This window comes from Prionailurus viverrinus, chromosome B1 (genome assembly GCF_022837055.1).
Source record: "Prionailurus viverrinus isolate Anna chromosome B1, UM_Priviv_1.0, whole genome shotgun sequence".
Lineage (NCBI taxonomy): Eukaryota > Metazoa > Chordata > Mammalia > Carnivora > Felidae > Prionailurus > Prionailurus viverrinus.
In genome coordinates, this window is record NC_062564.1 from 16,341,033 (window position 1) to 16,367,652 (window position 26,620).

Below are 26,620 nucleotides of genomic sequence, written 5' to 3' on the forward strand. Positions count from 1 at the left end.
ACCATGTCAGGAATTTAAAATGGGACAATTACTGTAGGTCCTCTGGACATTAAAAAGTAATACAGAGTATTTTGACGAACATATGCCAATGCATCTGAGAATGTATATGAAATGTACAAATGAACATACAAATGATCCAAAATGACTAAAGAAGAGATAGAAAATCTCAATAGTTCTATATCCACTAGTGAAGTTGATTTTTTAATGTAAAACCTTCCCATTTAGAATACTCCAGACTCTTTGGTGAATTCTATTATGTACTTAAGGAAGAAATAATATCAATAACCAATCCTATACTAATCCTTTTAGAAAATGGAGGAGGAGGGAACATTTCCCAACACATTTTATAAAGCCAGATTTTCCTGATACCAAAACCAAGTAGACGTTAAAGAAAATAACAGAGACTGATATTCTTCTGAATATAGAGGGAGAAATTCTTAAAATATTATCAAATTGAATCAAGGAGTATATATTAAAAGGATATACATAACTTAGTGGAGTTTATCCCAGGAATGCAAGATTGGTGTAGTGTTTCAAAATTAACTGATGTAATTGCCATGTTTACAGCTTAAAGGGAGGAAAAAAATACACATGATCTCTTCAGTAAGTGCAGAAAAAGCATTTGACAAAATTCAAGAAGTGTATTTGTATCGTAATCAGCCTTGGAAGCTAAAGATAGTGTCTTCTGGAGCAAGGGCAGGTATGCTAATTTTCCTGTATAATAAAGGTAATGTTTCCATCAAGAGCAAAGGGCAGACATGCTTACGGCACTCATGAAAGATTTGGTTTCCTGAAACTCAGAGTTCTGTCCTCTACTGCTGTGTGACCCTTTTCATGTTGCCTATAGGGATTGGGGCTTGGAGAATCGATGCGAAAGTGCTGGTGTTCTGGCTACTGCTATTGCTGTAACAAACTGTCCTTTATCTCTGACACAGGACTTTCATGTCTTCCACTGGAACCCATGAAACTGTGTCAGACTAACATTAGCTTACAAGTTCAGTAAAATCTCAAGGCTGTTCACAGTTCTTGACAATATAAAAATATATACCTAATTCCAGTTTCTAATTAAAAATTACCCTAATCAATTACAAGGTAATTATAAACCTATATAAAAGTGAATTTATAGCAATTTTGTGGAAAAAAGGACTGGACAAAGGATTTTGAAACAATCATTTTAGAAATTTATTTACATATCTTGGATGGAAGCAATTGATACACTTGACTTGGATTTCCTGGGGAAAAAAAAGAATTTTTTAAGGTGGGAGTGCCAAGTATACTTCAGAAAACAAAATAAAAAATCTTGCTCCCTGCTTTGTGCATATACAATGTATAGAAATAATATAAGTAAAATAACAACATGACTTTTATCAAAAGAGCAAAATTCCTAAATTCCACTGTATAATAAATTGGATACACATCTTATAAGACTAAATTGTATTTATCTTAAAAGTTTCCTTCTTATTACTGAACTCTGGCTAGTGCCCAGTAGGTGAAAAAAATCTTATACACGTCTCTACTAATCCACCACAATATTACATACCTTTCAAATCAGGAGCCAAAGGCCTACTCCTAGGGCCAGAAATGTCTTCATAAATATCATACTTTTCGAAATGGAATTTCTCTCTTCTTGAAATATAACCCATTTTTGATAGGTCACTCTGTTGACTACAGATTTTTTCACTTAGATTTAAATATTCTCTTTGAAGATTCCGCATCTCAAATTCCAAGGTATCCCTTTCATTTTCTATACTTCTTACATAGTTTTCTAAAAGGATTTTGTCTTCTGCAAGTCTACTGATGCTATTCTCAAATTTTATATTTTCTTGACTATGTTTTTTTAGTTCTTCTTTTAGAATCTGATTGTCTGTTTTAATTTCCATTACCATTTTTGATAACATTTCACATTCATTGCCCATTTCTGACAAACTACTCTTATAAATACTTGCTTCTGATTTTGCATTTTTAATTTCTATCAGAAAATTCTCTTCTGCAGTAGATTGGTATTTTTGAATATTCTCAATTTCTCTTTCCATCATTTGTCTAGCAGCAATAGATTCTTGTAATGTTTTTTCGAGATTAAGTTTTTCATTTTTAACTGTTTCTATTATTTGAAAAAGTGTCTCTTGTTCAGTTTTTGCCAATATTTCCTTCTCTTTTAGCTGCATTATCTCTAGTTGGTTTTCCTTCAGTTCATTTTCAAGCGAGCTTCTTTCCTTTAAAAGCTGGTATGTCTTTTTCTCTAGCATTTCCTTTTCTTCTTGTATCAATAGAATATTTGTTTTCATTGATTCCATTTCTATACTCATACGATTATTTTCATTATTGACCATGGCCATATCATTTTGAGTTTTGTGTTCCTTGCTTTTTAGTTGATCTAATGTTTCTATCATTTGTTGCTTCTCCAAAGAAAGTTGATTGTTGTTTTCCTCTAGAGTTTTATTTTGTCCTATGAGAACATTATATTTACCAATTATTTTTTTCAATTCTTTAAGACATTCTTTACCATCTTCTTCTTTTTTAATTAACTTGGACTGAATAGTGTTCTTTTCTTCAACCAGATTCTTAAGTTGCTTTTCATATATTTCGATTTTCTGTATTAGAGATTGTGTGGTAAAGACAAGAGGTTTTATTTTGGTCTTAAGGGTTAGGTTTTTATTCTCCAGTTCTGTTACCTTTTTTTGTATCTGCACAGACTCTTTTAGGTAATTCTGTAAGTACTGAATTTTTGCAACACACTGCTCAGTAACAGAATTGACTTTGGATGTCTTCTCATTTTCAAATATTATTGGCCCTTGTTTTATTACTAATGGTTGCATTTCTTTGTCTTTTATTTCATATTTTGTTGAGTCAGAGAATGGCAGTGTATGTCTTAGAGCTCTGGAATGGAATTTTAAATCTGTAATATTCTTGCCAGTGATAGGAATTTCTTTACTGTTTTTCTCATTTCTCTTTCCCCTGTGTATTTCACTCTTAGATAATTTTTTACATTTCCTGCAAAAATTCACATGGAATTTTGACACTGTTTCCCTGAGTGGGAGTAATTTGTTTACTAATGCCTCTAATTCAGAAATTCTCTTTGATTTCATATCTTCATTTAAGTTACTTTCTATATTTTCTTCCTTAATAAAATTATTTTTTTCTTTGTGGATTGAAGACAGTTCATATTTACCATTGCTTGGAACATTTCTTTCAGTTTTTAAAGTTTGAAGTTCATTTGTAAGTGCTAGTTCTCTATCATGTGACTTTTGTAGCTCTTCCTTCATTTGTTTGATAGAATGGCAGATATCATCTAAGTTTTCACAAAATCTGTGCTTGAGAAAAGGCTCAGTAATTTTGGATTTATCCAGAATTACTGTATCAGCTTGAGACATCACATTTTGAGGTACATTAGGTAGAAAATTATAAAGATTACTATAATTTTTCAACACGTCAGAATTTTCTGAAGGATTCATAATTATGTTTGAAGGTGAATTGTCTGTTGAAGTTCTCAGAGTTAATACGTCCTTGAAATTTATCTGCGATGTCATATCTATACCTTGAGAGAGACTGTTAACACTATCACTGCTGAATTTTTCTTCCATTGAATGAATAGCGTTAGACTCCTCAAAAGGATGAATTTTCTCCATAGAAAGGATTTCTTCTTGATTCTCTATAGGCTAGTGACAATAAAAAGCACACTGTAAATGTATTATCATTTGCCACATGACCAGCAAATCAAGAAAATATTTTGTGGAGGATTTGCTTTTATAACCAAAATGAACATTTTATCCATTTCTACAGCAAAGAAACCTAACAAATATGATTAATTTTCTCTAGAAAAATCTAACAACAGTTATTTTGAGATCTGTAACTCTGGTCTTCACAATTTGCTTAGAAATTGCGCTTATTTCCTCAGAGGGTGACATACATGGGCCAACCCCTCAATTTCAGAAATAGAAATTTAGAATCCTTCAAGAGGCCATCATAGATTCATGGGGAAGATAGAAGCAATAGGTCAAATGCAGTAGGTAGTTTAAGGGAAGTGAATATTTCCACTTCTGGGCTGTTGGTCAACCTTTGCATTTCCCATTTTGGATGATTCTAGGGCTGTGACTATTCTAGAAATGCGAGTTCTAATCAGCGTAGACAGAGTGACTCTCGTTCCAGCTTGTTTCTAGGGAATTCACCTCAGGTCTAGGTCAATCCTACTAAAAGTAGAACAATTCCTAAGTGGATAGGAAGGCTAAAAAAACCTGCCTTGTATTTCAGTTTACTTGGGAATCTTTTAGGTATTCCTCTGCCCCACAAAGTCCATTTGCCCCACGAAGAAGGTAAGAATGTAAAGGGGAAGATAAACTGGTTGTAGTAACATTTTTGAAGTACCTAAATAGAGAAGTAGTTTTGAACAGAATAACATACCAAAGCTTTTTCAAGGCATGTTCCGAATACTAGATTTTTTTCTGAGTTAAATTGTGGGTTTTCTACTTCAATAATACTTTTGTTCAAGATTTCACTGATTTCGGACTGTACCTTTAAAAGATAAATTGATCATGTTAGAATTTGATTTCAGATTTAGAAACTTATGAATGTATAGCAATAACAGATATTATGATACCTTTAGATTTCCTGCACATAAAAATTCTTTTCATTCATATAATGTAATTTATTATAACCTCTGTTATTAAAGGAATTTTAAGAAAATTATAACTTTATTATATGATAAACAGAAAAAATTTAGTAAAGCAATAAAATTTTATGAACAATATTCAAGTAATTTTGGATGCTTAAGTTTTACATTGTTGAATAAAGCAGAGACTTTTGATCTCTGTCATCAGAATAGAATCCATTCTGTCACTCAGGAGGAGTTTATCTTCTCTTTCCATTTCCTTGCAGTTGCTTTTAGTACAAGAATATTAGGATGAAGTTTATATTAGGTCTTTAGTGAATCTGTGTTGTGTTAAGCACCACCAGTATCCATACCCTATCCTCTGTAAATACTGTCCCTTATTTGTTCTGGATAAAGTCCCACGAGCCTTTGGTGATCCCACTTCCAGCTGCATGTGACCGAGAGCTAACCAGTCAGAACACTGCCTCCCTTTGAACAGGGATTGGCTCAGGCATTGCATATGACCCAATCTGGGGCAGCCAAGTCAGGCCAAGAACCTTAGGAAAAACTGTTAAGAGAGAAAAGCATCATCTCTTCTCCAACTGGAATCTGGAAGGATAAAAGCCTGGAACTTCTAGCAGCTCTTTTGCTACCACATGAAGTCTGAAAATCCATTACAGTGGAAAGCAGAACCAAAATAAGGAGAGTTGTTCCTTATGACATAAGTCCTTATCATATGGATTAAGCCATCCTCAGGTGAACCGTTCCCAGGCTCTTCAGTTATGTGTGCTCATCAAGTACACTTTTTCCCTAAGTCAGTTTGAGTTAGATTTCACATCACTTATAATGAGAGTTCCTATTTGTAGACTGTATATAGGTAGCACTTTAAACATACATGTTTTTAAAAAATCGGTGAGTACTATTTCTTTTTGACTATAGTTGACCCAAATTCAACTGTAACAGAAATAGTTCCCCTCAAACAAATTTTGAGCCTGGAATATTTGTAACCTTTTATTATATTCTTTTTTTAAATTTATTTATTTTTTAAATTTTTAATTTATTTTTTAATTTTTTTTAATGTTTATTTATTTTTGAGACACAGAGAGACAGAGCATGAATGGGGGAGGGGCAGAGAGAGAGGGAGACACAGAATCGGAAGCAGGCTCCAGGCTCTGAGCCATCAGCCCAGAGCCCCACGTGGGGCTTGAACTCACGGACCGCGAGATCGTGACCTGAGCTGAAGTCGGACGCTTAACTGACTGAGCCTCCCAGGCGCCCCACCTTTTATTATATTCTAACATAAACTAATCAGTTGGATAATGATCATTAGCTTACAAATGTGGAGTGGTATCTTAAGTTTGGCTATTTCCCATATAGAGATTAAAAGAAACATACCATGCTAACATTCTGCAAAGTCTGTATTCGGAGAGCCTGAAATGATTCCAGTTGATGCTGAAGGGCCTATAACAAACATGGTATGAAATTGATCAGTTTTGAAACTGTTATTATTTCTTTTTATATGTATTCCCCAAAGTTGCCTATTTCCAGAAAGGATCACATGAGGGTCAGAGGACTCACATTCTTAGTCATTCTTGCCAATTCTCCAATCCATTTTCATGGAGATTTTTGTGGAAGACCCATGTGCATTTAGGAAATATTTATTCTGAAAAAGATCAGCCTTTACATAGGTATTTGGAGAAAATAAGATGAAATGAAAATGAACTTACTTTCAATGCTGATTGTGGTTGGATTTGATTTTCTGATTCTGATATGCAGCCATATTCTAAAAAGCAAAATTAAAAAACCATGTGATCTAATTCTTAAGTTTTTTTTAAACAATTGTGATGCAAAATAGCCTCCTAACTTTCTTGGATAGTGAGACAGAGATAATGAGAAGTTTGATGTTCACCTTAAGAAGAACCGAATGTTAGTCACTTAATAAAGTCAAATAATTTTTGCTTGACTTAAAATGCCTTCTGGAGGTTATAAATAGTGGTTTTATTTTCTTTCTGTCTTTATTTATTTATTTAATTTTTAAAAATTTACATCCAAATTAGCATATAGTGAAACAGTGATTTCAGGAGTAGATTCCTTAATTTCCCTTACCCATTTAGCCCATCCCCCCTCCCACAACCCCTCCAGTAACCCTCTGTTTGTTCTCCATATTTATGAGTCTCTTATGTTTGTCCCCTTCCCTGTTTTTATATTATTTTTGTTTCCCTTCCCTTATGTTCATCTGTTTTGTCTCTTAAAGTCGTCATATGGGTGAAGTCATATTTTTGTCTTTCTCTGACTGACTAATTTCACTTAGCATAATACCCTCCAGTTCCATCCATGTAGTTGTAAATGGCAAGATTTCATTCTTTTTGATTGCCAAGTAATACTCCATTGTGTATGTATGTATGTGTATATGTGTGTGTGTGTGTGTGTGTATATATACACACACACACACACACACACACACACACACACACCCACCCACCCACCCACCACGTCTTCTTTATCCATTCATCCATCAATGGACATTTGGGCTCTTTCCATACTTTGGCTATTGTTGATAGTGCTGCTATAAACATGGGGGTGCATGTGTCGCTTTGAAACAGCACACCTATATCCCGTGGATAAATGCCTAGTAGTGCAGTTGCTGGGTTGTAGGGTAGTTCTATTTTTAATTTTTTGAGGAACCTCCATACTGTTTTCCACAGTGGCTGCACCAGCTTGCATTCCCATGGTTTTACTTTTATAGTAGGCCATTAACGTGTAATGCCAAACTTGGAACTCTCAAAAACAAATATTTTTGTTTCTGCAATGTAAACTGCATTAAAAAAACAAAAACAACTAATGATCCTGTTATGGGAGACCTTTCACAAAGTACTGTATAGGTCTCTGTCTGTGAAATGGCCATGTGATGTTTCTCCTCCTTACCATGGAAAACAAAATGGATTAACAAAGCATAATTTTTGTCATGCCTTTAAGCAAGGTACTATAAAGATCTGTGTATACCTTCCTAGAAAATAGATTATAGATCTGTAACAGGAAAGACTATAAACTGCAGATTTCCTGACATACATCCTTCTTTATCCAAATAGGCTTTTAGCTTGCTTTGTAAATTTTTATTAAAGACTTTTTAAAATATTCAGTGTCCCAAATGAAGTGAGAGTTATGATAGAATGCTCCTCTAGGATGACAATTTCTGCCCTAAGAGAAGGTTTTAAAAGAGGTCAGCACATCTCTCCTTCAAATGACAGTCTACCAGATGTCATAGGAGCTGGTTGCAAAGTATAGGCACCCCTCTTATCTGCCATCTGGCCCTCATCACTGAGAGAGCAACTCTGGTTCAGAGCCTGGAGCCATTTCGCCAATTAAAGACTCCCACCTTCATCAGAAGGCAGAGAAGGACAGCGAGTCCTCTAGATATTGCTGAACTTTGCATCTTACTAGGAATAAAATGGTAGTCTGAAATGTTTATCTCAGAGACATTAAAAAAAAAACACCAAACTCAGATGAGGTCAGACTAATGCAGCAAGGCACCCCCAATTTTTTCAGACTCAAGGACAACTTCTAATGACCTCAAATAGATAAAACTTCAAATCAAAAAGCATATATTACCTAGAATCCCATTTCCCAGAATTAACTGTTATGAATTTTAGGTACCCTCCCTTCAGTCAGCTCTCTATGCATATATGCAGGAAAAAAGAAATGATTTTAGAACAGTGGGATATTATACATTTTACTTTGATAAATGGTATTGCATTTATGTTTAAGAGAATAAAGAAAACTGCAAATAGTTGAAGTTATCACTAGTATTCAAATTTTTTTCACTACATGAAAGATTATTTCCTATGAGATCCCTCTGAGCTAATGGAAATATATCACAAGAAGGACTAAGAGATTGGAATTTTTATTTTTTAAATAACATTCATTTCCATTGTATTCAGTATTGAGTTACTCCCTGCCAAGAAAGGAAGTAAATGATGAGAAAATTAGCATTATACTTGCTCTCACATTTACTCCCTACTTTTCATGATATTTGCTCATTATATTATTTTCACACTGTGATGTTTTATGATGTTTTACATTTTGCTATGTGACTATGATTTCCACAGAGCTAAACACAAAGATAGGACATTATTATTGTAAATATTTTCAGCCTTCAACTTTATTCTTGATGGATTTACTGTCCAAAATTCCATCTCCTTTCTGCATCAGTAGGGCCAGCCTCCCTTTTCCGCATAGATTTCCTTTGTTTCAGTTAGGAGGACTTGCAAATTCAAGGCAAAGTACAGGATTTCTTTTGCTAAAACCAAGTAAGAAATACTGGGTCAAAATAAATTTAGAGACTTACTGAAGGGATATAACAAATGTAAGTTTTTAAAGAAAGAATGTGGGATTCATATAGTGGTTCTACATATATTTGCTGCCCTCCATCTCTTCCTTCTTTTTTGACCACAGTATGATTGCAGTTACCAGGTTGCTTCTTTTCATGTAGGTCAGTGTAACCTGAGCAGCTCTGCTCAGAATTTGTTTTCTTTGACATAATGTAGATGTTTTCTCTTGACATCCTTCTCAGAGTCCAATGGTCTATTCCTCTGAGATACAGTTTTAGGGCCAGTGTGTTTTCCTACCCATTTTCTGTAGCCTAGAAATTAGGTGTTGAGGTCTGGGGTAAGAGAGATCATTTGGAGCTGTGTGAAGCCTTTGCTGGAGGTTGTGATCTCTGTTGTTTTGTTGTTATTATTCTCTGAGACTACTTAGAAATCTATAGGAGATATATCCTGTTACCCTAAGGAGACATTCTCTTGATTGGGATTATTTCCTTAATTCAGTACAGAGTCCTGGAACTAGGATTGCCACATAAGACCATACAGGTTGTTCACTACACAAAAGCTCCTGGCCAGAAGATATATGTGGGCTGAAATGTGTCCCATGTTCCACTACAGTCAGCTAACCAGTACCCTATTTGGGTTTGCATATACCTAGAGTTTGGTTATACCTTTCTCTAATCCACACAGAGGCACCCCATGAGCTAGTGGCAGCCCTACTCCTAACTTCTTTCATTAGAGCAAAGTAAGCCCCTGTTGATCAGTGTCCAGGTTTACTCATCTATCTTCCCAGCTGTTCCTCTGTACCCACCCAAACCCCAATCAGCAGAAAGGAAGACACAGGTATTTCCTCTTTTTGTATCCACATTTGGAGTGGGAGAGGCATTAATGAATATTTTCAGGATTTGACTTGTTTTATTCTAAAAGTCAGAAGCAGTGTTAGAAGGTAGTCTGTACTTTGCCTTGCCAGCATCTTCTGTTTTTATCTTTGGCCTCTGTTTTCCAATTTCCTTCTTCAGGTGCTGCTGGTGAAGTTTTTGCTGGTTTTCTATTTTGTTGTTGTTACTGATCTTTTCATTTGGTGCTGGGGCAAGGAGGTCTGGGATCTTCCTTGGCTCTAAAATCTCCATGTGAAAGTCTAGAATAATTTTTATAAGTTAGTGATTTAGCTTTTTTGTTTCACATTTAGTGATTCATTCCTTCAACATCATTCATTCAAGTAATGAGTGTCCAATGTGTGGTATTCTGTTGTAGGTAAATACTAAGGACACAGCAATGAATAAGACAACCAAGGCTCCTGTAGTCATGGTGCTTCCATTCTGGAGAATGAACAGGAACAAAAAAAAAAAAGAAAGAGAAAAAGAAACAAGATACTTACAAATAGGGATAAGTAACACAAAGAGGATAGGCTAATGTGACAGGGAGGATGGGGACAGCAGTGGAGAGAGTGCTTAGCAGAGACCTATCTCGTCATATGAGTTTTTAGCTGGGATTCCCATATGATAAGAAAAGGCCATCCATGTGAATATCTATAGGAAGAGATTCAGAACAGAGGACATGGCAAGATCCTGAAGCAGAATATGTTTATCTGTGTTTGCAGAACAGAAATAAAGTCAATATGGCCTCAGCTTAATGAGCAGATAGAAGCCCAGTATGATTAGAGGTGAGAGGGGGAGACAGGAATAGATTATGTAGGAACTTGTGGGCCAACCCGAGTGGTTTTGCTTTTATTTTAAGTGAAATGGGAAACTTTGAAAGGTTTCAATCAGAAGAATGATTTGATCTGAAAAGAAACATTTATAGGTCACTCTGCCACATGATAATGGGTTATAAGGTGGCAATTGCAGGGCTACTGCAGTAATCCAAGTTAGAGACAAAGGTATCTTAGACTAGAATGGCAGAGGGGAAGATGGAGAAAAATAGGTTGATTTAGAATAGATTCTGGGTATAAAACCAGCAGCATTGCTGGGGTATTAAATGTAGCCAGAAGAGAGGAAGAAAGGATGACTCCTGGGTTTTTGGTGAGAACAGATGGATGATGAATGGTGGTGTTATTTACCAAAATGGAAAAGAATAGAGTAGGAAGATTTTTTAGGGAAAATTTTTATACATGTTAAAATTAAGTTTTCTATTAGACATCAACGTGGACATCCACAGGCAGTGGGATATTCCTGTCTCTGATTCAGGGGAATTGTTATGAACACTATTGGAAAATACAGGTGTCACTACTGGCCTAGACAAGGGAAGTTTCTGTGCAGTGACAGGCACAAATGCCCAAATGAAGTGGCTAGAGAGAATGGAATGTAAGGGTTTGTGGGCATTGAATATAGGCAGCTGTTTTTGAATTTTACTGTGGAAAGAAATAGAGTGCCTAGTGGAATAGGGTGTATGTATGTTAGAAGTGATGTGAAGGTCAAGAAGAATTTTTTAACCATGGGAGATTTTAACATGCCTGCTTGCTGCTGGAATCATGTAGTAGAAAGGGAGAAGAGTAATTCTGAAGGATGAGGGAGGCTAATTGCAGAATCTGAGTACTTGAGAATTCCAGGAGAGCTTTGATAAAGAGGAAATGAGCTTTGAGCAGGGGTAATTCTTCCATCGAAACTGGGGACAGCAAGAACAGGAGCAGGAAGATGGCAGAGTAGGAGGACCCTAGGCTCACCTTGTCCCACAAACACAACTAGATAATTATCATATCATCCTAACTACCCCAAAAATCAACTTAAAGACTGACAGAAAAATCTCCTTAACTAGAGGGGGAGAAGAGGCCACATTGAAGATGACAGGAAGTGTGGAAATGTGGTTTAGGGGAGAAACAGATCATGGCTGCTATACAAGGGAAGGAGACATGGTTGCTAAAAAAGAAGGGAGAGGAACACACAGGGGAATTCATAAGGAGAATGTTTCCTCAAAGCCAATGGCTTAGAAGGTGAGAGGGGTTGAATTCCATGAGTTCTTGCAACCAGTGGGGTTTAAAGCCTGGAGTTTTAAAGATCAGTAGGCTTGGTTGGGATACAGCCCAGAGAACACTGTGCTGCATCTAGAGAACAGGCAGACAAACAACCCGGGGACAATGTGGAAATAGCCATCTGAAGAGCGTGTGGGGCACACAGTGGGGTTATTTGCTCTTCTCAGAGCACATCCCTGAGGGGCATCATTCACAGACACCTCTCCAGGAACAAAGGAGCTGGCCAGTGCCATTTCCATCCTTCCTACCCTTCAGCATAAACACAGAATAACCTGCAAGAAGCAGTGCAGTGCAGACACTAGCTGCCTAACTTGCTTACACCAAGTACCACCCCCTCTGCACTTCAGTGGAACTTCCATTCTCAAACATGCTTGCCTCAGTTCCAGTGCAGCAGGTCCCTCCCCCAGAAGATTAGTGCAAAACCCTGTCCACACCATGTCTTAATACAGAGAGTTTTGCAGGGTCTCAGTTCTGGTGGAGGTGGTGACAGGTCTCATTTCACAAGCAGACCAGAGCACATCTGTGAGCTAAAACTCACCACATTCAGGCCAGGGACCAAACACTGCCCACAGCATGCAAGGAGAGCCTCTGCAGATGACTGGCCTGAAGGATAGAGAAGCCAGAATGCAAAAGCAGAGTGTATGCATCACACCAGAGACATTCCCTGAAGTGCCAGGCCTTGGGCACTACATGACCTCTTAAGGCCATTACTTTCAGAAGCAGGAGACATAACTGGTTTTTCTAACACAGAGAAGGCAAGAGCCTTAGATAAAATGCAAAGATGGAGGATTTGTCCCAAACGAAAGAACAAGATAAGGCCAAGGCCAGAGATCTAAGTGAAACAGATGTAAGTAACATGCCTGATTGAGAATTTAAAGCAATGATCATAAGGATACTCTCTGGGCTTGAGAGAAGAATAGAAGACATCAGCGAGATCCTTACCACAGAGACAAAAGAGTTAAAAAATAATCAAATGAAGAGTCCAATAAACAAGATTAGAAACACCTTTGATGCAATGAACAGTAGGCTGGAAGAAGTAGAGAAATGAATTAATGACTTAGAGTAACGGAAAGTAAGCTGAACAAAAGAGAGAAAAAAGAATTGTGCAAAATGAGGATAGACTTAGGGAACGCAGTGACTCCATCAAATGTAATAACATTCATGTTATAGGAGTCCCAGAAGAAAAGCAAGCAAAGGGGGCAGAACATTTATTTGAAGAAATAATAGCTAAAAACTTCCCTAATTTGGGGAAGGAAATGATATCCAGATCCAGGAGGCACAGAGAACTCCCATCAAAATCAACAGAAAGCAGGCCAAGACATATTGTAATTAAATTTGCAAAATACAGTGATAAAAAAATCTTAAAAGCAGCAAGACAAAGAAGTCCTTAACTTACAAGGTAAAACCCAAAAGGCTAGAGGGAGATTTTTCAACAGAAACTTTGCAAATGAGAAAGGAGTGGCATGATATATTCAAAGAGATAAATGGGAAAAATCTGCAGCCAAGAATACTCTATCCAGCAAAGCTATCATCCAGAATAGAAGGAGAGATAAAGAGTTCCCCAGACAAACAAAAACCAAAGGAATTCATGACCCCTAAATCAGCCCTGCAAGAAATATTAAAGGGGACTCTTCCAGTGGAAAGGAGAGACCAAAAGTGACAGTATAAAGGTAGAAAACACAAAAGTGGTAAAAATGAATATTTCTGTAAAAATCAGTCAAGGAACTCACACCAGAGGATATAAAATATAATAATGTATCACTAAAATGTGGGGAGGAGAGGGAAAAAGAATGGGTTCCAACTTGAATGACCATCAACTTAATTTAGACTGCTATTTACAGAAAAGGTTATATACAAGCCTAATGGTAAGTATATATCAACAAGCACTAATAAACATGCAAAGAATAAAGAGAGAGAAATGTAAATATGTCACTAAATAAAATCAACAAACCATGAAAAAAAGACAAGAAAGGATTAAGAAAATCTCCAGAAACAACCACAAAACAAGTAAAATGGCAATATAAACATATCTATCAATAATTACTTGGACTCTAATTGGACTAAAGGCTCTAGTCAAAAGATGCAGGGTGTCAGAATGGATAGAAATACAAGACTTACTTATATACTGCCTGCAAGAGACTCATTTTAGATCTAAAAACACCTGCGGATTGAAAGTGAGGGGATGGAGAAACGTTTATCATATTATCATGGACGTCAAAAGAAAGCTGGAGTAGCAATACTGATACTTTATACAAAGTAGACTCTAAAACAAAGACTGTAATAAGATACAAAGAAGGGCATTATATAATAATGAAGCAGACAATCCAACAGGAAGATACAATTATTGTAAATATTTCTGCACCCAATATGAAAGCACCCAAATATATAAAACAATAGCAACAAAACAACAACAAAAGCAATAAGGCATATAAAGGAACTAATTAACTAATTGATAATAATAGTAGGGTACTTTACATCCTCCTTATATCAATGGACATATTATCTAAACAGAAAATCAACAAGGAACACTGGACCAGATGGCCTTAACAGATATATTCAGAATATTCCATCCTAAAACAGCAGAATACACATTTTTTTCAAGTGCACATGAACATTCTCTGGAATAGATCACAAACAAGTCTTAACAAATACAAAAAGATTGAAATGATACCATGCACCTTTTCTGACCACAACACTATGAAACTAGAAGTCAACCACAAGAAAAAATTTGTGAAGAGACCACAAACACATGGAGGTTAAACAACATGCTACTAAACAATGAATGAGTCAACCAGGAAATCAAAGAAGAAATTAAAAAAAATACATGGAAACATATGAAAATGAAAACACAATGGCCCCAAACCTTTGGGATGCAGCAAAAGCAGTGCTAAGTGGGAAGTTTATAGCAATACAGACTTACCTCAAGAAGTAAGAAAAATCTCAAATAAATAACCTACTCTTACTCCTAAAGGAGCTAGAAAAAGGATAACAAAGCCTAAAGCCATCTAAAGGAAGGAAATAATAAAGATTAGAGCAGAAATAAATGATACAGAAACTAAAAAGAAAAAAAAATCAACAAAACCAGAAGATGGCTCTTTGAAAAAATCAATAGAATTGATAAACCTCTAGCAAGACTTATCAAAAAGAAAAGAGAAAGGACCCAAATAAATAAAATCACAAATAAAAGAGGGGAAATAACAACCAACACCACAGAAATACAACCAATTACAAGAGAATATTATGAAAAACTATATGCCAATAAATTGGACAACCTAGAAAAAACTGGATAAATTCCTAAGAGACATAAAGTACCAAAATTGAAACGGGAAGAAATAGAAAACTTGAACTGATAACCAGCAAAGAAATGGAATCCGTAATCAAAAAACTCTCAGCAGACAAAACTCCAGGACCAGATGGCTTCACAGGTGAATTCTGCCAAACATTTAAAAAAGAGTTAATACCTATTCTCAAATATTCCAAAAAATAGAAAAGGAAGGAAAACTTCCAAATTCATTCTATGAGGCCAGCATTATCCTGATAGCAAAACAAGATAAAGACCACACGAAAAAGAGAACTACAGGCCAATAACCCTGATGAACATATATGCAAAAATTCTCCACAAAATACTAGCAAACCAAATCCAACAATACATTAAAAACGTCATTCATCACGATCATGTGGAATTTCTTGCTGGGTTGCAAGGGTAGTATACTATTCACAATCAATGTGAAATATCACATTAATAAAAGGATAAGAACCATACGATTATTTCAATAGATGCAGACAAAGTACAACAGCCAATCATAGTAAAAACTCTTAACAAAGTAGGTTTAGAGGGAACACACATCAACATAATAAAGTCCATGTATGAAAACCCACAGCAAATATCATCCAAAATGGGGGAAAACTGAAAGCTTTTCCTCTATGGTCAGGAACAAGACAAGGAGGTCCACTCTCACCACTTTTATTCAATATAGTAACGGAAATCCAGCCACAGCAATCAGAAAACAAAATGCATCCAGATGGGTAAGGAAGAAGTGAAACTTTCAGTATTTGCAGATGACATGATACTATATATAGAAAACCTGAATGAATCCACCAAAAAACTGCTAGAACTGATCAATGAATTCAGTGGAGTTGTAGGATATAAAATCAATGCACGGAAATCTGTTGCATTTATATGCAGCAATAATGAAGCAGCAGAAAGAGAAATTAAGGAATTAATCTCATTTACAATTGCACCAAAAATAGTAAGATACCTAGGAATAAACTTAACTAAAGAAGTGAGAGACCTATACTCTGAAAACTACAAAACATTAATGAAAGACATTATAGATGACACAAAGAAATGGAAAGACATCCATGCTCATGGATTGGAAGAACAAATATCGTTAAAATGTCTATATTACCCAAAGCAATCTACACAGTTACTGCAATCCCTATTAAACTACCAAAAGCATTTTTCACAGAACTAGAATAAACAATCTTAAAATTTGTGTGGAAGCACAAAGGACCCTGAATAGCTAAAGCAACCTTGTTAGAGAAAAGCAAAGCTGGAGGCATCACAATTCCTGACTTTAAGCTATATTACAAAACTGTAGTAATGAAAACAGTATGGTACTGACACAAAAATAGACACATATATCAATAGAACAGAATAGCAAATCCAGAAACAAACCCACAATTATATGGTCAATTAATGTTCAACAGAGCAGGAAAGAATAGCCAATGGGAAAAAGATAGTCTCTTCAACAAATGGTGTTGGGAAAAGTGGACAGCAACATGCAAAAGAATGAAACTGGACCACTTTCTTACACCATACACAAAAATAAAATGGATTAATGATCTACATGTGAGACCTGAAACCATAAAAATCCTAGAAGAGAACACAGGCAATAACTTCTTTGACATCAGCCATAGCAATTTCTTTCTAGATATGTCTCCTGAGGCAAGAGAAACAAAATAAAAAATAAGCTGTTGGACTACATCAAAATTAAAAGCTTCTGCACAACAAAGGAAACCATTAACAAAACTAAAAGGCAGCCTACAGAATGGGAGAAGGTATTTACAAATCTCAGATATTTATACATCTGATAAAGAGCTAGTATCCAAAATATATAAAGAACTTATAATAATTTAACACCCAGAAATTAAGTAATCCAATTAAAAATGGTCAATTAACACGAATAGACATTTTCTCAAAGACATCCAGGTGGCCAATAAAAACATGAAAAGATGCTCAACATCACTTTTCATCAGGGAAATGCAAATCAAAGCTACAGTGAGATATCACCTCAGAGCTGTCAGGCTAAAATCAACAACACAAGAAACAACAGATGTTGGTGAGGATGTGGAGAAAGGGAAACAATCTTGCACTGTTGGTGGGAATGCAAACTGGTGCAGCCACTCCGGAAAACAGTATGGAGTTTCCTCAAAAGGTTAGGATCTACCCAAGATCCAGCAATCGCACTACTAGGTATTTACCTAGAATACAGAAATACTAATTCTAAGGGGTGCATACACCCTGATGTTTATAGCAGTATTATCTACGATAGCCAAATTATGGAAACAGCCCAGGTGTCCATTGATTGATGAATGGATAAAGAAAAGTGGTGTATACATATACAATAGAATATTAGCCATAAAAAAGAATGAAATATTACCATTTGCAAGGACATGGATGGAGCTAGAAACTATGCTAAGTGAAATAAGTCCAAGAAAGACCAATACCATATGATGTCACTCGTATGTGGAATTTACGAAACAAAACAAAGGAGCAAAGAGGAAAAAACAAAGACAGAGAGGCAAATCCAGAAAGAGACTCTTAACTATAGAGAACAAACTGATGGTTACCAAAAGGGAGAGGGGAGGAGGATGGGTTAAATAGGTTATAGAGATTACGTTTGTGGCAACTCTGTGTGATGAGCACTGGGTGATGTATGGAAGTGTTGAATAATTATATTGTACAGCTGAAACTAATACTACACTGTATGTTAAATGAGTTTAAATAAAAACTTGAAAAGTTAGAGTGGGAGAGAGCCAAAGCATAAGAGACTGTTAAAAACTGAGAACAAACTGAGGGTTGATGGGGGGTGGGAGGGAGGAGAGGGTGGGTGATGGGTATTGAGGAGGGCACCTTTTGGGATGAGCACTGGGTGTTGTATGGAAACCAATTTGACAATAAATTTCATAAAAAAAAAAACTTGAAAAGAAAAAGAAATGAGGGACAGCAGATAATATGGGTACAGAGAAGCAGGTAGGTTAGCAAAATTTAAGTTTGAGCAGGAAAGAAGGGAGTTTGGGTCTGATTGCTTCCATTTTCATGTAGTGTGAGATTATGTTAATGAGTTGAGAGGTAGTGGTGAGAGGTTTTGGAGATTAAGGAAACAAGAGTGAAATAGTTATCTTGGAGAAGGTTTGAAAAAGCATTTTCTGGGGAAGTAGTTTTCTAAATAGCACTGAGATCCATGTTATGACTAAGAAGTGAGTGGTTTTCCCCTGCAGTGTTCAGATGATTCAGTGAAGATAGAGAATAGGCAGAGAGTTGGATTTATCAAATTTTACTTATTTAATTTTTTAACGTTTATTTTCAGGAGAGAGAGAGTGTGAGCAGGGCAGGGGTAGAGAGAGAGAGAGAGGGAGAGACATAGAATCCGAAGCAGGCTCCAGGCTCTGAGCTGTCAGCACAGAGCCTGACATGGGGCTCAAACTCACGGACTGTGAGATCATGACCTGAGCTGAAGTTGGATGCTTAACCAACTGGGCTACCCAGGGGCCCCTATCAATTTTTAAAGGCTATTAAAATAAGTTTTTGTTTTTTAAATGAGTTTCAGAGACTTTGGTTACTACTTATTTCCAAAGGAAAACTAATCTTAGAATTCAGCAATACTTAACCGCATAGAGTTAATGTGATTCTAGAATTGGAAGGGAAATTACCAAAGAAGAACTGTAGAGGAAACACAATGACAGGTCATCATTTATTAAGTCCTTGCTAAACATGAAATATTGAACGGTATGTAAACTGAGTGGAAGATATGGTCCCAGCCCTGAAGAAGCTTATACTCTATTGGGAATGCAAGAAATAGTAATCATATTATATTGAATTAAATTCTCTAGCTGTCCCATATTTAGTGTCAGAAGTGAAAAACAAGAAAACCCTGTGGGCTGGTGCGTAGCCTTCCTTTCTGATCTGCCATCTGCGTTGGAGCCAAGATGCAAATTTTTGTGAAAACCCTTACAGGAAAGACCATCAGTGTTGAGGCCGAACCCTCGGATACAATAGAAAGTATGAAAGCCAAGATTCAGGATAAGGAAGAAATTCCTCCTGATGAGCAGAGTTTGATCTTTGCTGGCAAGCAACTGGAAGATGGACGTACTTTGTCTGACTACAACATTCAAAAGGAGTCCACTTCATCTCGTTGAGACTTTGTGGTGGTGCTGAGAAAAGGAAGGAGACGTCTTTCACCACTCTCAAGGAGAGCAAGCATAAGAGAAAGAAGGTTAAACTGGCTGTCCTGAAATACTATAAGGTGGATGAGAATGGCAAAATCAGTCGCCTTCGTTGGAGTGCCCTTCCAATGAATGTGGTGCTGGGGTTTTTATACCCAGCCACTTTGACAGACATTATGGCAGATGTTGTCTGACCTACTGCTTCAACAAACCCAAAGACAAGTAATTGTATATGGGTTAATAAAAGACATGAACTAAAAAAAAAAAAGAAAAAAGAAAAGATAGTTATCAGTGAGATGGCTTTTGAGGCGATTAGAGAAATGGGGAATTTATTCTGAAACCTACAGAGGATTATGTCGTATTCAGTATACAGGCACCCCTCGATTTATTGCGCTTCACAAACGTTTGTGGCAACTCTGTGTCGAGCAAGTCTATTGGTGCCATTTTCCAACAGCATCACTTACTTTGTGTCCCTGTGTCAGTTGGGTAATTCTCACTGTATTTCAAAAATCTTTGCTATTAGTATATTTGTTATGGTGATCTGTAATCTGTGACTATAACTCGCTTTAGCATTTTTTAGCCATATATATATATATATATATATATATATATATATATATATATATTTATTTAGTGTCAGAAGTGAAAAACAAGAAAACCCCTTATATATATATAATATATATAATATATATATACACACACACACACATATATATATATATATATATAATATATATAATATATATATATACACACACACCCTTTATATATAAAGTCCAACTTCGGTATTCATATATATATATATATATATATTATATATATTATATATATTATATATATATAATATATATATATATATTATATATATATTATATATATATAAACTATAACTTGTTTAGCATTTTTAGCCATATGTGTGTGTGTGTGTATGTATTTATATATATATATATATATATATGTATGTATGTGTGTGTATGTGTATATATACATATATATACACACATGAACAGTAGAGAGGCGCAGAAGGAGAGAGAGAGAATCCTAAGCAGGCTCCATGCTCAGTGCAGAAGCCCAACACAGGGCTCGATTCCACAACCCTAGGATCATGACCTGAGCCAAAATCAAGAGTCTGACATGCCTACCAACTGAGCTACCCAGGTGCCCCAATAAAATATTTTTAAATTAGGGTATGTACATTGTTTTTTTACACATAATGCTCATGTACACTTAAAAGACTACAGTAATATGAACATAACTTTTATAAGTACTGGGAAACCAAAAAATTCATTTGACTCACTTTATTTTTTTTTATTTTATTTTTTTCATTTGATTTACTTTATTGTGATATTCTCTTTATTGCAATGGTCTGGAACCAAACCCACAATATCTCTGAGATATGCCTGTATTAAGTGCATACTTGCAGTTAACAGACCAAGGAGAACAAATGAGTTTTTACAATGCAGCATAGTAATGCTGTAATATAAGATGTTACATACTCTGTAGTCAAAGCTTTGTAATTCTCAGGTTCAAATATGAGGTTTTGCTATGACAATTCAAATTCATTCCCAGAAACAACTGTTTTACAAAGCCTTAATGAGGTGTGACACTGTCTGCATGAGGCACTGTCACGGGAGCTACAGAGTCAGGTTGTCTGTGCTTGAATCCTGGCTTTGCGACACACTTGCTATGAGGGATAACCCTAGTTAGCATCTAGTTGGTAGGTAAAGTCCTTTGCAGAATGCATGGCACATACTAAATGCTCAAGAAGTATTTAATCACTTGTACAGAGACGAGGTTAGTAATAACATGATGATGATTTGATAGACTTAAAACTTCCAATTGCAACGGAGGGGAGAAATGGCCACTCCAGATTCTCTGTTTCCCATTTTGTGCAGAATAACCCCCAGATCCTTATGCAGAAATACAGTGCCTTCCTCCCCAGTTTCCTTTCTGATCCCTCTCTGCCCCTCCCCCTTATTCATTCTGCTCCCACCAACACCAGCTGTTCCTCAGACATGCAAGGCATCTTCCTACCTCAGGGCCTGCACAGTTGCTATTCTCTCTGCCTTGACTGCCCTTTCCCTAGAAAACTGCATGGTTACTTTTTACCTCCTTCAGGTCTTTGCTCAGATGTGACCTGCCCAGTGAGGTCTCCTACCACCCTATTTAAAATGCACACTTCTCACCTCTGACAGTCTACATACTCCCCTGTTTCCTCTGTGCCTTACTTTTCTCCATGGGATTTACTCCCATCTTACACACAGTCTCCTTTGTTCCTCCCATCAGAAAGTAAGCTTCATGTGAGCAGGGATTTTGCATATTTTGTTCACTATTGGATCCTCAGCACCTAGGACAGCACTTGCTTAAAAATATTTGTTAGATGGATGAAAGAATGGATGAATGAATGAAGACTTAGGTAGAACAGGGGTGCTAAAAACAACACACTGGATATCTTGAAGTTTAAAGTATATCCTTCCCATATCCATTCCAATAAATCAAAGGTTACACAGGCTAACCACTTATTCTGTTAAAATTAAAGAGACCTAAGAAATACTACACAGCTTCTTGTAACTCAGCATTATGCAAACGGGTCAACATTCTGTTGGTTAGTACTCAGGGAATGGATCACACGGTGACAATAAGGTGTAGATAGAACAGAAAAAGGGAGGGAACAAAGTCATACCTCCTAATTTTGCCATCCAAGGCAGCCCTTGACTTAGAATCTATGTTGCTGAAAACCTGCCCTTGCTAGACCCTGCACTTAGAGCCCCTATGCTTTCGCAAGATAAACTATATCTCTTAAATAAGTGTATGTACTATTTTGCCTGTAACTTCATTTTCTATTATGCTGGGATCTTCCCCGAGTCCTAAATCTCACTCATGTTAGATAACACACGAGCTTGCCAAATTAGATTACCTCAGTTTCTTCTCACCTTAAATGCTCTTTTTGAGGTAAATATTGAGGTGATGCAACCTCTAAACTCTCTGTGAAGACTCTTTCTCCCTGTTCATGTTTCCTGATTGCACAAGGATGCCTGAATATCCTCATGGATGCTGGGGCACAGAAGAGTGGACAGCTGGCAGGTCATTGCACTGTCCTGCTGGCCTCCATTGAGATGTTTACACTGGTGGTCCCTGGGCATCCAGGTGTCTTTGGTCTGGTGACATGTGGCTGCTCTAGCTTTTCTTTCAGGGACCTTGCTTGACAAGGTGTTTGGGATGGTCCTGGATTTATGAAGATGCAGAAATCCTGTCCTGACCTCATGTCACTTCTGTGTCCGGATCACCCCTATGTCACATGTGGGTTTTAGGCAACCGGGGGTCCTAACTTGGCCCATCATTCTAGATACCGCCTTCTACTCAGAGTGCTCTGCTCCTTCCCTGGCATGTCACACTGACCACCAGCCTCCTGCAAGAGGTGTGTAGGCTCCTTGGGCTTCTCTCAAGGAAGTGGGAGTCCAACTTCAATATTCTCAGTATAACACCCCTAGTTGGGTATTTACATCTTATTCATGGTTTATGTGGAGCTTGAATTATAGCTCTTTGGTTATTTCAAATATCTTCCCCATACAATATCCTGTGGTCCACACATATTTACTGTAAAAAGTAGTTCCTTTTGTTAAAATTTATATGTTTAGCATCTGTCCAAAATATCATTCTTATTTGATATTTAGAGAAGCAGTATAGTATAATATGATGGTTAAGGCCTGGACTCTGGCACCATTCTGCTGAATACTTACTGGTTTTTTTCATTTGCTGCCATGTGACCTTGGGGAGTTATTTAATCTCTGTGCCTCAGTTTCCTCACTTGTAAAATGTGGATAATGGTAGTACTTACTTCATAGGGTTGTTGTGACGATTAAATGAATATACTTAAGTGTTTGGAACACCATCTGGCACAAAGTAGGTGTGCTGTGTTACCTAGTACTTTAATAATAGTTACTGGAAGTCCCTATGTCCTGGGAGTGCACCTCTTGGGCCAGTGCGTTTAGGCAAGGGTACCCTTTGCCTGTAGTAAGAGGCAGAAACATTACTGCCGGTGGATGTTCTCTAATAATGTTCCCCAATGACTCCTTGGCCTTGGAGATTTCACCTGTTTCACTGCCACCACTTTCCTTTATCCGGTCAGAGGAATTTAGGATCTTGGACGCTGAGAGGAGAACGCACTCAACTTCATCCTCTTCCTCCGGATGCTTCTCTGTAACAGAACCATAATAGGTGGCTTTTAGTTTCTTTGGGAGAAGGGAGGCCAACCGTACGATTCCGGACGCGGACGCCCTGAGAGGCCACGGGAGGGCGCGCCGGGGCCACGCAGCGCGGCGGGACCTGGTGGCGCAGCTGCTGGAAGCAAAGGCTGGGCGTGGGGATGGAGGCGGTGCTTTAGTCCCCGGGGTTGGGAGTTGGGGGGGTGGGGGGAGAGCAGGGGTGTGCTGCTAGTCAGGAAGTCGGCACTCCCGGACCTGCCTTGGGGGGTGAACGGGTCCGGGCACCCTCCACTACCCGTCCACTTCCCATGGCCCCTCCTCTAGGACTCTTACCCGGACTCATTTCTGCTGCTCAAGTTCTCCCAACTGCCTTCCCCCATGCATTCCGCCCAGTAGCTTCGCGCAGGGCAGCACGTTGCCTGGTAACCCGGCTGCGGGGCACGCGCGTGGGTGGGTGTGCGGGGCGGAAGTGCGAGCTGGGGTCCGGAGTCTGGGAGCTGTGATGCTCATCCCGCCACCAACGCGCCGGGGACAGTCGGGGTTTGCTGTGCGCTCAGGCCTGGGGCCAGTCTCACTGGGGCATTTTTCTCCCGGCTTCTCGGCTGACCAGAACTTGATCATAGTCTGACCGAAGACTGCACCTTTTGGACCAAAGCTGTGTGGACAAAGGGGAATGCTTGGAGACAGGCAAACACCTAGGAACTTTCTGTTTTTCGTATCCTGGTTTCATTGTTTATTTTGCTTCATTCCTCGTTTTTTCGACCCCTCCGCCAGAGTAGTTTCAATGTTTGGGGGTTTGATCGATCCCAAACCAATATTGTGAAAGGACTTTTGTTTGCTATGGTTAAAAGAACACCCTGATTTCCAGTAATAATCTTAAAATAACAATGAGATGTGTGAAAATGTACACATTAAAGCTGATGCAGAGGCACTGATCTCCATATGTCAAAGCAGGCTAATTTCCTGTGCACCTGGGCAAACCGTTTGCAAAAGATGGATATTGTGTTGGAAACTGGAGCTCGTTCAACCAAGGACTGGTTGGTGTGGCTGCAGTCAATACTTTTTGCAGAACAGAAAATGGCGCTCTTTAAGTAAAAGCTTTAAATGAATATATATTATTTATTTTGCAATAGCAACCATTCCAGATAGAATATAAAGTAATGGAAAATTCAAATTTTAAGTCACAATAAGGAATTTAAAGTTATGATATAATAATTTATTGTATAATAATTATATGTTTTGCTTTCATGGAAATGAAACTCATGATAGTCTCAATGTTTGCTTGATATACTTTCTTGTTAACAATAGGATGATCTCTAGAAAATTTGAGTCTTGTGGCATTGTAGACAATTTCAATAAATTGTGTTTTTGAGAACTTATGCTCCCCATTGATGATGGCTAGTGACAAAATTAACTTTTTCTGGAGAGCTACAAATGTTTTCAGCAGTGTGTCTGTTAAATTTTTACTCTAAATAATTTACAGTATTTTGAAGTGAGTATGCAGATAAAAGCTACTACAATTTATTAAGCTAATTTCTACTAATGTAATTTCCATAACAGACTATAATATCTTTCACATGACATATTAATATCCAATATTAACAATGATAATATAATGTAATGTTCTCTAATAACTCTAATTTGTCTATGTGAGATATATAGATTATGATGGCAAGATATATTGGTTATTACACAGAAATTTCTTGGGGCTCTACCTGGGAGGATTTTGCGACACCATTTAGTATAGGATATAAAAAGCAGATGAAAAGAGTTACAGTGTCAAACTCAAATTTAGCCAGTCCCCTATTCTCAGTAGAGACAAACTTTAAGATACTTCCCAATCAGTCAGAAAGGTAGTTCTTTACTTAGAAGGACAGTCAACTTAGAAATTGGGTCAACAAGGCCTTTGGATTTTAAACATTTTTCTTTTGTAAACTGAATCAGATATATATAGTCACAGAAGAAAAAATAATTTGTCAGAAACGTCTTGTAATTAACATAAAAAATTCCATGTTTGGAGCCTACCAAGTTATAAAGATTAATAAATTAAGAAATAATATTAAATATAATATTAAATATAACAATATTTAAATAATAAAAATGTCTATGATATGAATGGCATCCCCTCAGAAGAGGCCCTTATGTAGGGCCTCATGCGAATAATCGCACACGGAGACCCTCTTCTCTGATCAGAGAGAACCTGAAAGCTGTAAAAATGAGGGTGGATGGTGGACACATCTCATTGGGGGGCTTCACGGCATTTGAGAATGTGTGTTGAGGAAGTCTTACCTGAATACCCAGGACCACCTAAAACTGTTGTCACCCATCACAGCCTGTACTTGAAACTCCATTCTCAAGTTAGCGGGTAAAGGCGTTTCAGTGACTTGCCCTTGTCTGCTCGTGGGTTTACTCGTCTGTACAACAGGGAGCTGCCAAGATTGTTGTGAGGGTTAGTGGACCCCGTGGGACAGGATCTGCTACCACAGGTGCAGTGGGTACATAGGAGGCTGACAGGGAAAGGCAGCTCTAGACCTCAGAGTCTAAGGTGAGATTTTGTGACAGTGTTGATATTTTTTCCTTATGTAAAAAGACTTGATAGTTCAACTGCAAAAGATTCAAGGGGTCCTGGGTAGTTCAGTCAGTTAAGTGTCCAGCTCTTGGTTTCAGCTTGGGTCAGGAGCTCACAGTTCGTGAATTTAAGCCCTGCATCAGGCTCTGTACTAATAGGAAAGACTACTGTCCTAACAGTACAGTACAAAGTACTGTACTAATAGTGCAAATATCAGAAAAAAATTTATATTTTACTTATTTTATCCTTAAAATTTTTAATTTAAATCCTTAAATCCAAGTTAGTTAATATATTGTGTAATAGTGGTCTCAGGAGTAAAATTTAGTGATTGATCACTTACACGTACCACCTGGTGCTCATCCCAACAAGTGCCCTCCTTAATGCCCATCACCCATTTAGCCCAACCCCTCCCCCACCTCCCCTCCAGCAACCCTCAGTTTGTTCTCTGTATCTAAGAGTCTCTTATGGTTTCCCTCTCTGTTTTTACCTTATTTTTCCTTCTCTTCCCCTATGTTCATCTGT

At 37.4% G+C, this 26,620-nt stretch overlaps 1 protein-coding gene and 1 pseudogene across 1 annotated transcript; one reads left to right on the plus strand and one right to left on the minus strand.

Moving 5' to 3' along the window:
* Nucleotides 1–1,158: 1,158 nt before the first annotated feature.
* On the minus strand, nt 1,159–23,944 carry CCDC110 (coiled-coil domain containing 110). Its single transcript, XM_047855941.1, has 7 exons — nt 23,863–23,944; nt 23,418–23,522; nt 6,313–6,368; nt 5,981–6,046; nt 4,399–4,509; nt 1,541–3,656; nt 1,159–1,232 (listed from the first exon to the last, which is right to left on the minus strand). The coding sequence occupies exons 1-7, from the start codon at nt 23,870–23,872 to the stop codon at nt 1,183–1,185; spliced, it is 2,514 nt and encodes an 837-aa protein (XP_047711897.1). The 5' UTR covers nt 23,873–23,944; the 3' UTR covers nt 1,159–1,182.
* Nucleotides 19,088–19,550, plus strand: LOC125163775 (ubiquitin-40S ribosomal protein S27a-like; annotated as a pseudogene).
* Nucleotides 23,945–26,620: the final 2,676 nt, after the last annotated feature.

Excerpts from the sequence above, each read along its gene's own strand:
- CCDC110 (XM_047855941.1), bottom strand. Across the intron at positions 6,047-6,312 it reads AACCACAATCAGCATTGAAA|GCCCTTCAGCATCAACTGGA; the intron begins GTAAGTTCATTT and ends TGTTTGTTATAG. Across the intron at positions 3,657-4,398 it reads CATGCCTTGAAAAAGCTTTG|CCTATAGAGAATCAAGAAGA; the intron begins GTATGTTATTCT and ends TATTGTCACTAG.